The sequence below is a fragment of the Triturus cristatus genome, chromosome 1_2 (genome assembly GCF_964204655.1).
Source record: "Triturus cristatus chromosome 1_2, aTriCri1.1, whole genome shotgun sequence".
NCBI lineage: Eukaryota > Metazoa > Chordata > Amphibia > Caudata > Salamandridae > Triturus > Triturus cristatus.
In genome coordinates, this window is record NC_140580.1 from 854,987,605 (window position 1) to 855,001,378 (window position 13,774).

The 13,774-nt window shown below is 46.2% G+C and overlaps 1 protein-coding gene across 14 annotated transcripts in view; it reads right to left on the reverse strand.

Annotated features, from left to right (window-relative positions):
• UBR4 (ubiquitin protein ligase E3 component n-recognin 4) overlaps nt 1–13,774 on the reverse strand; it is a 1,980,383-nt gene that overhangs the window by 754,270 nt on the left and 1,212,339 nt on the right. For all 14 annotated transcript variants that reach the window (XM_085609056.1, XM_085609055.1, XM_085609054.1 and 11 more), the window contains one exon: nt 2,611–2,745. In XM_085609056.1, the coding sequence (XP_085465182.1) occupies nt 2,611–2,745 (135 nt within the window). The remainder of the gene's footprint in view (nt 1–2,610; nt 2,746–13,774) is intronic.

The following is a 13,774-nucleotide window of genomic DNA, read 5'->3' on the forward strand; positions in this document are numbered from 1 at the left end:
AACTGGCATAGATGGTCCTGGGGTCATGCAATTTACTAGGTGGCCAGAGCAAGGATTGGCTGAAGCCCCTTGGAAGGTATCATTGAGGGCATTGTTAAACAATAGAAGGGGCCCAGCAGTGGTTTGTCTCGGCTTAAGAACTTCAGTGAAGACACTGATTTTGCCCAATAAGGTGGGGAGCAGGAGATCAAGAACTTCGGCTGCCCAACCCATGACCATTGCCTCAGAGGCAGGACCTGAAGGTGAAAGGAGTTCTGACTCAGGCGAAGTGCCAGTGCCACTGGCTTCTTGAAGGACAAATTACCACTTTTCTTCATGGTACGGTTGACCTACCTCATCAACTGCTTCATAATTGTTGGCAGAATCTGAAACAAATAAGGAATGCAACATAGGTGTTCTTGCTTGTGGTAAATCAAGTGGGGGAGATGAGACGTCGACGGAAAGCTGTTGCAACCTTGGTCAAGGTCGCAGAGGCGTCGACTGAGTCAGGGAGCACATTAGGCACAGCGTTTGCAACGCTGAGGCTTCGGGGACCAGCATGGAGCATGGCACCAGAGGTAGAGTCGGTGCAAGATCCTGAGGAGGAACAGTGGTGGATTCAGAGAATCCAACTGGCACCAAGGGTGAACCCGCTGGTGCTATACCAGATGGGGGGGCCTCTTGGCTCCTTGGAGCCCATAGGCAAGCCAGTGAGAGTCGGAGCATGGCACTGCGGCACTCTTCGCCCTGCCTCGGTATCGCAGACAGCTCAGTAACCTTTGGATGTTCCTGGTCAAGGTGTGCCATGGGATTCAAGGTCAACCAACTTCAGAAGCAAGATTGAGAGGAGTGGCAACACTCGCATTTTCTCTGGAGATTGTGAGTTTTGGGATTTTCTGTTTTTCTCTCCAACGTACCCAAAGATGTGGAACACGACGCTGACAGACTATGGGAATGACTCCTGCAACTTCTGGACCATGAAAGGGGTCAGGACCAACTCTTCAAATTGGACCGGTCTCCTCATGGAGTGGTGCAGTGCTTGCCAACAAAGTTCCACCACGCTGTCTCGTATGGCATTCAGGTTCTTCGATGCGCAGTCACTGCAGACCTTGAGGGGCTTAACTCTACCCCATGCACCACAGGAAACCTGTTGAGGATCTGTCACAGACATTTTTTGAGACAATACTTACATGGCTTAAAAGCTGTCATTTTGGAAGGAGACATCGACATTGCACATGGAAACATTTTTTGAGGAAGCTTGTCTCAAACAAGATGAAGCTTCAATCCACGTGTAAAGAAAGGAACCAACATCAACGTATGGGAGTGGCTCCTATAGAAGTTCTGCATGTAATTTCCAGAGCGGACCGGCATTAGTGCAGAGCCATACGTCGCCACCTACCAGTGTGCAGAGGTGCTGCTAAAAACAATTTCCAGATTCAGTCTGACGCCTAGGGAAACACAGGTGAGAGCGAATTCTCCTCTGGGACTCCCTCGCACAACTTAGAAGAGGTGACAATCTGAGCTGCGGTGGTCATTGAGGGTGTGGGGGGGGGGGTACAGAGCTCAGCACTTGCACCAGTTCTGGTTGTTTCAAATGAGGCAGATGTGCTAGTAAACAAACACTATTGTTAGGCCTATGGCTATTTTAACATTGTTTAATGCCATTGAAGATTGCTGGGGATTACCAGACTGACAACAGTGAATGATTCAAGCATGCAAATCAATGAATGATCCGATGCTGGAGATAAGTGAGCTTCAGGGACTTTTAAGAACCAATGAATGAGGTTCCTGTCTTGTAAAATTGTGGAATCAAATTCCATAATTGGAGCAATATCAAAACATGCCCTCACACCTATTAGTGACTTGCTATATTTATGACTGGTCATTATACACAAAACAGTGTAAGCTATGTTTATTACATCAGATGTATGTGCATACTCATATGATTATAGGAAGCCCCTTTGATGTAATGTCCTACCTACACCAGTAAAGCGGGTCAACCTCTTTTCTAGAAGGTATAGGGGATAATTCTTGGGAGTCATGCTGCTGCCCGAATAATTGACATCTGACAGGGCATATTTTCTGAGACTCTGGATGCAGCACCGATAATCTTTTTCTACAGGTGTTTTTGTTGTTGTTTTAGTAGTGTTGGGGCAGAAAAAATAATATAGTAATGGAACTTTTAGTCAATCTATTTGTTACTTTAATGTTGAAAGTCAAAAACGAGAGGCTATGCATCTTGTAGGATCTATGGAATCCTAGATAAGGAAAAGGCTGAGAAATAAGAAAGAATTGGGAGTCTGGGCTACTTTCTTGTGTAACAAATGGGACTTTCACTATTTTAATTTTTTATTTGGAGGCCAGGAGTTGAAGTGCTAATTGAAGGTGATTGTGGAAGATTACATTATCTGCATAAGTGTGATCAAAAGAGTAGAACTACTTCAAATGTACCTTAAACATTAACAAAGTTTAAGCACTGTGTAACTGGTGCTATTTTCAGGTGCTAAATACTTTGCATGCCTAAAAAAGACTTCACCTTTGCTCTTTGATACACTCCCACACATTGTTGGTAGATGAGGTTGTAGAAATTAGCTTACTTTGACCCTTTCTTCAACAGAAAACAAAACCTGCCTTGTGATTATGATATGCAGAGCGGCTGCTGTGCAAACTTGCTAGAAGGCTCTTAGTCTGTTGTTGGACACTGGATGGTGTTGGCATAGACAGCAGAACCGTAGCTAACTCCAGAGCAGACGCCTTGCTTTTTTCCTATCATAGGAGAGAGAGGTTCATGAAAAGAAGCAAGAATTGGCAACAAGGTGGTTCATAGAAAGAAAATAGCTACTGGAGAAACAAATTATGTATAAGAACGTAAAATATAAAGAATGGAATCTATCAACACTGACAAAATAAAAAAACTGATAACTTATAATGCGATAATTCAAATGCACCTACCTTGTGTTTTCCATATTATATTTAGAGATGGAGTCATTGACACACAGTGCCACACATCAAAAGTAAAGTTACTACAATCTATCATTTTTGCCTGGCACTGTTCTAATTACCATACACTGAACATACTATTGAAAAGGACAGACAGGTCTAAGGTTCACCCAAATCAACCAAGAGATACAGCACTCGCTGCATATTTGAGTTAATGGAAGACTGTTTCTAATGTCCTGATGGGATTTTTTTTTCCCCAGCGATTTACACATCATACTCTGTCACTTCAAGGGGGAGCAACGCTTCTAACGCGTTTTTAGTGTTAAAGGAATCCTACATTAAAAAAATATATATATATATCATAACAGGGTAAGCCAATAGCTTCAAGTCAATACCTTGGTGAAGCACTTTTTGCACAAATTATAGCTTCTATCAATGCCACAAATATGTAATATGCATTGCTTGATCTTTCTTCTTTACAAACCGGCTCAAGCCAGCAACTTTAGATTGGACTCCAATAGAGTAAACAATAGCAGACATCATAGAACCAATTTAGTCAGCAGTGTCCAGTTCCACCCCGAAGAAATGTTAGGTCTTTATTTAGCCTAGTAGATATAATTCCTGCAAATGTCTGTTGCATGTGGTCAGTGACAAGCAGGGACCCTTCCAAAGACAACTGCAACAAAATGTACATGCATCTGGCTAGCAGGAATGTAAGACACAGCGTAAGAGGAGCACCAACCTCCCAAAGCAGTGTACCTTGGATTTCTCACAATAAGGGGTCTAACCTCTATGGGATGATATGGGAAAATGCTTAGGCATGCCATTTGTGTGCACTTCGACAATGAATGCTGCAATAACTGCCATTTGAGGGTGGGCAATGTTTTTCACAACTCTTTTAAAGAACTCAGGAGAGGAGGATTGTTTCTCACAAACTGTAAAAACTGGATATGCCAAAGCCTTGTTACAGGACAGGATAAGTTCAGCTACCTGGCCCAAAGGCAGCGCGATCTTCAATACAGGGTGACTTGAGCCCCTCTAATGAAAAGAAAACATCTACCACGCTAGCAGATCTTAGTAAAATAGCAAAATAGTAGACTGCATCTGAGGACCCACAATGAGGAGCATGAAAGCCATCTCTAGAAAGTGTTACAGATCACTGGCACTTTGCAGGCTTAACTACAGTTCTTCATCCAAGTGCAGTGGTGGCAAGAGAAGACCACCTTCTGCCTCTTTCGCAAGGGGTTCTGATTGAACGTTCTGTTCAGTAGATTTTAAAATACCAGAAACCTCCTGAAGGATGTGTGAACAGAAACACTTTTTCCCCTATTGCCATTGTCAGTTAGAATGGGGTGAACTTATGTCGGATGAGTCTTAGCTTCTTAACCGGCGCTGCTGCTGAACTCTTGTTTGGTACACATCCCCATCCCTCCTTCGCATGATTCACTCAGACTTCTGAATCGTCACCCATACACTGGGTTCCGGACCGCCGCCCAGCCCGTGTAACAGCCTGAACAAGGGACCCGCACCACTTCAGTTGCCGGGCCTCCCTGGCAGCCCGCGGTTTTGATTTTACTACCGCTTCCTACCACACACAGCCAGTATGTAACCAGTCCTGATGATGGCCAAGATTGCCACAGGCCGAAACGCCGTCGACTCCAACAGCGTTAATCCTGGCGCCCCCTTGTTACGGACATCCTACTCATGGTTCATTATAATTTACCTACCATTGACTGTTGGTTGTTGCAAATCTGTAAAAATTATTGTACTATTTGATTCCTTGTTGCGCCCTTCACTATCGCTGTACATACCACTTCACGTGTCACTTGCGCCGTCACAATTCTCACGAGCACTTGTGCACAGTATCCTGTCGGTTACATTTCCAGTAATGTAACGCAGGGCTTGCTCTCCCTTTGATTGTACATATGATTTGAATATGTGCAACATGTTTTAAGTGATTTCTAAATACAGAAAATCCCACATATACTGGTCTCCCTGTGTTTTTCCCTACGCTGATTGAATCTTTAGCAACTCGACTTTGCCTATCGCATTTGTTCCCCAAATGAAATCCACATTGAGACATTGTTGTTTGATATAATGTACTGCACCAGTCTCGCTGTGGTTTACGGGCTACCTCCTGTGGTCTGATACAGCTGAACTCTTCGGCAAATAATCAACCTCTGCCTTTGAACTGGTGCCTTTGTTGCTGAAGGTAGAGCAAACTACACTAGCTTTGAAAACAGCATATACACAGCCAATGAGAACTTTGGAACAGATCTTGTTGCAGTCTCAATAATTAAGACAGTGAGGAGGAGACATTGGCTCGGTTTTTGAGTAGAGGGGAGAGTGTGAGAGGTATGGCTTTCAATAACCAAGTCAAATTGGTTTCATTCTTCAAACGTTGCCCTACTATTAAAATAGAGTGAAATGTTCCCTAATGATTTGAGGAAGAAATAGCCCAATTACTTTACTATCTAGTCTTTCCCAACTCGGCCTCGACACGGCAGGACTGATTACAAACCTGCTCAGTCTCAGTGAGCGAATTGGAGCAGTTCTTCTGTCTATGGAGAGAAAGAAATCTCAATTTCCCAAATGCATTTGGGGAGCATTTCCCAAGTGGTTCTGCTCAGACCACAAGCATCATAATACTAGCCCACTTCTATGGAGAGCTAGGAGTTTTTAATCTCAGGGCAGCTTGAACAATCCCCCCTCACTCCCCATTTGAATTCATTTCCAGTATCACTGCTGATGCATAGGGAGAAAACACTAAAGAATATAAAGAGAAAAAAGGCAAAATAATCACACAGCTGCTCCATATCGGATTGTTCTATGTCATATAGAATCTTAGTGGAGCATCACTGTCTCTTAGGTGAGTCATCTGCATATGTCTGCACCAGAATTCTCAGGAGCCCGGATTGCATGCTGTGAAAAGTATCACTGTGTGGCACCTGGCAAACTCCAAAGACAATGCAGTGGTGCCATGAAAGAGAATAGAAGGGAACAGGAGGACTAGTCTGTGAGACACCAGTGCCAGTGGATGTAGTACACAAAGGATCCCCAGCGGAATAGAGAAAAATAAAAGGTAATAAGGAGAGGTCTCAGATTGCGCAAGGTTTAGAGGGGAGGCTACTGTGGATGACAACCATGTACTCTTTATTTGCCAGGCAATGACGGTGTATGACTTGCTCATTGGCCTAATAAGTTGATGACTGGTTGGTGAATGGAAAGCTTCTAGCTAAGTTGCCCTCTTGTAATTAGATGTTTTAAGTCTGCATGGATGGTGCAAGAACTTGACTTATATTGATGTGTGCAACCGCACGAAAGGGTAGTTAGGCTCTCTTCTTTCAAGACTTAGTCACCCCACAACCCCACCTTTCAATTGATAACCTTTGGTGGAGTTGAGAACAGAGATGGCCAATTCTGTGTTTTAAACTGGGTTGTAACATATAATTGAGTGTTGGTTTCAAGAAGTAGACTAGTTTGGGATAGAGAAAATAGCATACAAGACTATTATAAAAACGTAGCAATATTTTGACCCTAGATGTTATATTGACTCAGAATGTGCAGAAACCCTCAATCCGGCAGCCCCAGCACCATAAGTAAGATTCTAAACGCTTGTCACTATGGCTTACACAGCAGAATTGGCACCATAGAACAATGCCTGAACCTAATCATAGGAAAATACATAGTGGCCTAAAAGACACCCCTATATCGCGCCTTTAAGGACTTGTCCATGGCTTTCACTGTGTGAACTGATCCATGCTGGCGCATCTCCTATCAGAAAAGGGGTTGGATGTGACACTTGTCCATCTGTTAGCATCCTTACACTCAAATACAAAGGCTATGGTTATTGGCCAGAATGGGAATTATCCAAATGAAATAGCATTGAGCGTGAGGTTCGCCAATGGTGTGTGCACTCCCCTCTGTTAATCATCTTGTAAATAAACCAGCTTAGCTGACAGCTCAGAACTTGTACCCCTGATGTTCCCACGATTAAGGGCGCTCACCTCCTAGTGCTGCTTTCCTGGCACCCCGCCGTCCTAATAGCTCGCCACCCAAAGCCTTGCACCTGTTAGTCAATTCCTTCATAAAGTTTATGACCAATCTTGATCTGTCCACAAATTCAGAAAAGTCCTATATCATGGGAAGCAGCCCTAAACGTACCCGACTCCCAAGCACTGTAGCAGGCCTCAACCTTCTAGTATGCACTAGCAGTTTCTCTTATTTGGGAGTTACCTTTCGTTCCACTGTCTCTTTTGCCCCTAACATAGTACACTGCAGAGATAAGCTGCCTCAGCAGTAGGCTCACTTTTGAGCCGTCCATCTCCTACGGGTGGCAGGCCCCAGGCCCCTTGCCCCGCGCCCCCCCCCCCCACCCCCCCTCCTTCATGAGATTTGGGATATCAGACTGTTGGGCCCTGCAATTGGAAGAAAATCGTTTCTGCAGGAAAATTCTGTGCGCTCCCCTATCCACTCCTCATTATATTCACCACAAGGAGTTGGGTTTAACTTTACTGAGTGACTCAGTTTGATCCCGCCCTCCCCTATTGTGGTCATCTATATGTCGAAAAGAGGAGGCAACACTCACCAGGGACATAGTTAGCGACTCCTTGGCTTATGATACAGGCCTTTCCATTCCCTGGTTGGCTTATGTAAAAAAATTGTTGGCAGGGATTAGTTTAATGAAACTCTTTTCCAACACAGCTGATCATGTTCTACCGGGCAGGAAGCAAGTCCAAGCTGTATTATTAGCCCGAGCAAACGGACTAAGTGTAGAAACTCATATTCCAACTGTTGAGGCCTATTTACACTTAAGCCCTGAGAATACCCCCACCATGTGCTTGTGGAACATCTGGGGGAGCTGGGAGGTAATGTATGCCTTTAGGGCGGACACGATTAAAAAAATATCTTCTCTGCTGCCCATTTGGTTTTCAGCACAACCTCGAGTCCGGAGTGTGTCCTTGTGATGATGCCTCCAGCCAATTGATGTTGCACTTTACTTTCTTCTGTGGTTTTTATTTAAAAAAAGTTACCAAAACTTTTAGTTCCTTTTATGAAATCAAGAAATTGTAAACACTGTACTAAAGTCGATCATCTCCTTCAGTTTGATGATGAGATCTCTCTTCATGCGAGTGCTTTTTCACGTGCAGCAGTACGATCTCCGGGCAGAATGTATTTTTAATCTAATCTTGCTTCCTCACTCTTACTTAACGTGATGTGTAAAAAAAAAATTTCCACTTATTTTATTACAATATGTTTCATTATATTACTGCCCTGGTTAGACACGATCTTTATGGTAACGTGGAAGAGGTGCTGAACATGTATGTCTGTCTTTTAATGTTTTAAAATGTTCTTGTATACTTTTATGAGCCTATCAAATAAGAGCAATCACCAGTCTTCTGAATTTCTTAAGTGCAACCTCAGAATGTCTATGTAAGAAGAATTTCAGGAGTCTGACTATCCATTTTTACAAAAGTAAAACACGCCACGCCCATTGACTTGGACAGGCACAGTGGAGACAAAGAGCGCTTCAACTTCTTGGCTCGCTTGCTGGACAGGCACAGCGAGGCCCACGTAGCTGCCTGACAAATGTCTTGCAAGGAAACACCGCGTCCCAAGGCAGTAGTGGCTGCCGTTGCAGTGGTAGAATGGGCACGCAACCCCACAGGAGGCTCCTTCTTACCCAACGAGTAACATGCTTTGATGCACAGAACAACCCACCGAGAGATGGTTTGTGTACGGCCCGAGCTTTTTTGGCGCCCACGTAGCCAACAAAAAGTTGGTCATCCATTCGGAACTGTTGTGCGCACGTTTTGGGTCCAGACGGTGGAGCCTCTCTTCCTCTTTTGAAGGATGCGGAGACGGAAAGAAGGTGGGCAATGTGGTCTGCCCGATGTGGAAGGGCTTGACAACCTTTGGCAAGAAAGAAGGACGAGTCGTTCAAATCACCTTGTTCGGATGAACAGAAAGAAAAGGAGGTTTAGAAGAAAGCCTGGAGCTCACTCACTCTTCTGGCGGAGGTGATAGCTACCAGGAAAGCCGTCTTGAGAGTGAAAAAGGGACATTTATGAAGGGGCTCAAAGGGAGCGCACATCAGATAGGTCAAGACAATATTTAAGTCCCATTGAGGTATTATGAAAGGCCCGGGAGGAAATGTGTGTGTAATGCCTTTGAGGAACCGATTAACAACTGGGGACTTAAGAGAAGGCTGATCTGGAACCCGTAGAAAGGCGGAGATGGCCTAAAGATAACCCATGAACAACTTATTAGACGAAATAGCTCCCTTACAACTGAAAAGAACCACCACAAAAGACTCACAACCCTGGTATGATGATAGGCTAAATGAAGACAGGCGATCACTAAGAGCAATTGAACATAGATGGAGATCTGCACCGTCCTCTGACCACTTCAAATTATTAAGAACCACTAGAAACTCCTACTTTAAAAAGATCAGAAGATCTAAAACAGACTCAGACTTCTTCAGTACTCAACTAGATCAAGCCAAGAACCGCCCCAAAAAACTATTCCATCTCATCAAAGCCCAAACCAAGAGTATACTCACCCACCCCAGGGCTACCCCAGACACCTTACCCAATTGTGAGGAATTTGCCTCATATTTCATTATGAAGTCAGAAACCATAAAAACCGACTTGCTTAATGACCTTTTAACCCTTTATGGACACGCAGAAGAACTCCTCAGGGCCCAAGACAGGGAACCCAGACAAAGGCTCCAAAAAATTCAACCTTAAAAACAATGCTTCCTGGTCTACCTTCAACTCTTACAGTGAAGACACTATACTAAAAACGCTAACCACCTCGAATCCCTGCAGTCACTTCACTGACCCGCTTCCTGCTAACTACTTAAAAGATTTCATTCCACTGCTACAACCGTTATGGACCAAGATTATCAACACCTCCCTCCATCAAGGAACCATCCCAGAAATCCTGAAAACAGGTCAGGTATCCCCTATACTAAAAAAAACAACAGCTGACCCATCGGACTTAAATAATTATTGTCCGATATCCAACATGCCCACCCTAGCCAAGCTCTTAGAAAAATTTGTTCACATGCAGCTTTACAATCGCATTGAACAATTCAACCTCCTCAACCAATACCAATCAGGCTTCCGGGCAGGTCACAGTACAGAATCAGCCATGACCCACATTATAGACGACGCACTAAAAATCCTTGACCAAAACAAAGCCTGCTTATCTTACTCGACCTTTCATCGGCATTTGACACCGTCAAGCACGACAACCTGCTAGAGCTCCTAAAGCACAGAATGGGACTATCTGGATCCATGCTTTCATGGTTTACCTCTTTCCTCCAAAATAGATCAAGGAGTCAAGGTCAAATAATCCTTGTCTAACCCCGTCCCAGTCACGTTAGGAGTACCGCAAGGCTCTTCCCTTTCACCCACACTTTTCATCTTCTTCATGGAGCCTCTCACCGAACTTCTCAGTCTCTCCAATGTCCGTTTTCACATGTATGCAGAGGACACCCAACTATACATCAAGATCCACTCACTTGAGGATATCAAATCTCTCAACTCAACGCTTCAAAAACCTTAAGCATGGTTGGCCGAAAACCAATTGGAACTAAACTCCCTCAAAACGGAATTCCTCTTAATCGCCCCCCTCAACAAATCGTCCAACATCCTTGACTGGATGAAGCACCTAACAGCACTCAAAGGACAACCGCTCATTGTCGAATCAGCGAAATCATTGGGTGTGACACTGGACAGAAACAAAGATGCAGAAACATATCAGTGCCTCCACAAAAGGTGCAAATTTCCACATGAGCACCTTAAGAAGACTGAAACCCTTCCTGCCAGCAAACTACTTCAAACAAGCAGTTCAAGCCCTAGTAATCCAAAGAGTGGAATATGGGGCTGTAGCCCAATGCGGCCTCCCCAGATCGACGACAGCCCCGCTAAGAGCCGGTATCAACTCTGCCGCAAGACTCATTACAGGTTCAAAAAGAAACACTCACATCTCCCCAGACCTTAGAGCCCTCAAGTGGCTACCGTACGAAGCTAGAATTAATTTGAAAATTGCATATATGACACACAAGGCCATACATCACAACACTCTGAGCTATCTAGCTCAGAAACTGGTGCTCTCCGCTGGTAGGTCCTCTAGGAGCTCCAGGAATCTTCTACCGAAATTACATCGATTTGCCAAGAAGAAAACGTACAACCGGACCTTCTCAGGAATGGCTCCTAGCATTTGGAATGCTTTGCCTACAGAAACAAGACTGAACCCTTCCACTGCCTACTTCAAAAAAGAAGTGAAAGCGATTCTCATGGCGAAACTCACTTGAATTGTGTACTTTCCACTGTAATATAAGTATGTATGTATGTGTGTTCTTGTATAGCGCTCGACTTACCCTTGGGCATCTCGGCGCTTGCATTGGGAACCCGTCCTGGCTTTTCCCTGTGAGATAACCCGTACTGGGCATCCCCAAGGTGAAAGCCAGGCATCCCGCCGCGGGGGGGCCGTAGTGGAGATTAAGCAAGCTATTGCCCAGAGTTGCAGAGTGTGAACCCATGATTCGAGTAGGCACCGAAGTGAGAATTATCGAGTCCGTGGACACTTGGGCACAGACCCTGCCGCGTCGGGAATTGAACCCTGGTCCCGGGTCTGACCTCTGCTTCAGGGTATGCCTCCTCTAACCAGTGAGCCACACTTTATTAGTCTTTATAAATGATCTCCTGTTATCGTAATCACATATATCACTATTTTTTCTATGCATGTACCTGTGTCCAACATCTTCCTTGTAAAGTGCTCCGATACCCGCAAGGGTCTTGTTCGCGCTATATAAAACTTCAAATAATAATAACAGTGCCCAGAGCAGAGCCCTGCTGAGCCAAAGAGAGAAGGAACAGGAGGAACTCGGAAAGCGGGGCAGAAAGGGGGTCCACAGCCTTTGCTGTGGACCATACCACAAATTTGTTCCACCTGCAGGCGTATACCGTTTTAGTGGAGGGACACCTGGCTGCCAGAATGACATCACAGACTTCGGGAGGAAGGTCAAAAGCTGTCAACTGTCGCCGCTCAATCTCCACGCATGGAGGTGGAGGCTGGACAGGTTCGGGTGGAGGACAGTTTCCTGCTGCTGCGACAGAAGATCCTCCCGAAGAGGCAGTCGGATCAGGGGATCGATCGCCATGCTGAGTAGCTCGGGATACCAGTATCTTCTTGCCCAATCCGGAGCCACAAGGATGACTTTGGCCCGGTCGCGCCGAATCTTCTTCAGCACTCTGGGCAGAAGTGGTATAGGCGGAAAGGCGTACAACCGACCGCAACTCCACTCGCGACAAAAAGCGTCGCCGAGCGAGTGCTGCATTGGAAATTCCAAAGCACAGAACTAATGACATTGCGAGTTCTCTTTGGTGGCGAATAGATCTAACCAAGGCTCTCCCCACTGCAGAAAGAGACCATGCGCCACGTCCGAGTGCAGACGCCATTCGTGAAGCATCATACACCGGCGGCTGAGTTCTTCCGCCCTGGCGTTCAGAGAACCTGCCAGGTGTTGAACCACCAAGGTAATGCCTTGATGTTCCAGCCATGTTCAGATGCGAAGAGCCTCCTGACATAGGGTCCACGACCCCACCCCGCCCTGTTTGTTGCAGTACCACATGGCGGTGGTGTTGTCTGTGAACACCTGCACTACACTTCCCCGGACAGAGGGAAGTATTGCTTTCAGTGCAAGCCGGATAGTCCAAAGCTCCAAAAGGTTGATATGGAGCCAGGACTCTGCCGGAGACCAGAGGCCTCTGATCTCTGCCTCTCCCAAGTGGCCACCCCATCCCAGGAGGGACGCATTCTTCACCACTGTATGCTCTGATTGGGGAAGGGAGAGGGGGAGGGGGATCTGCCCTTGACCCAATCGCGATTCGTGAGCCACCACTGCAATTGTCGTGCAGTGCCCACCGATATCTGGACAAGATCGGACAGGTTGCCCTGATGTTGTGCCCACTGGAACTTCAGGTCCCACTGCAGAGCCCGCATATACCTTCTGGCATGTTGCACTAGCAGGATGCAGGAAGCCATTAGGCCCAGGAGCCGGAGGGTCATCCTGACCGAAACCCAGGATAGAGGCTGAAAGGTCGGAATCATAGCCTGAATATCCCGGACTCGCTGCTCAGGAGGATAAACCCAAAACTGCTTTGAATCCAGAACTGCTCCGATGAAGAGGAGCTTATGAGAGGGGCGCAGGTGCGACTTCGGCACGTTGATGGAGAACCCCAGCAAATGCAGGAGGTCGGCCGTAGTCTGGAGGTGGGAGACGACTGCCTGGGGAGAGCCCGCCTTCAACAACCAGTCGTCGAGATGGGAAGACTGGAAACCCTGATCTGCGCAGATGAGCTGCGATCACAGCCATCACTTTTGTGAGCACGGCAAACTAAAAACGCTCTTGGCCTACCGTGAACCGCAGATAACGCCGTTGGGCTGGCAGGACAGGGTTATGAAAATATACATCCTGCAAGTCCAACGCTACCATCCAGTCTCGAGGGCAGCCAAGACCTGAGCCAGAGTCAACATCTTGAACTTCTCCTTCCGGATGAAGCGGTTGACGTTCCTGAGGTCCAAGATGCGGCACAGGCGCCCTTTCTCCTTCTTGGGGACCAGAAAGTAGTGGGAATAACAACCACGTCCTACTTCGGGCCCAGGAACGCACTCGATGGCCCCCTTGGCCAAGAGGGCCGTGACTTCCTGCTGGGGAAGCCCAAAATGGTCCCCCAACATGCGGTGTAACTGAGGTGGCATGGCTGGAGGGGCAGACTCGAAGGGGAGGGAGTAGCCCCTTTAGATGATTTGCAACACCCACCTGTCAAAGGTAACGGAACGC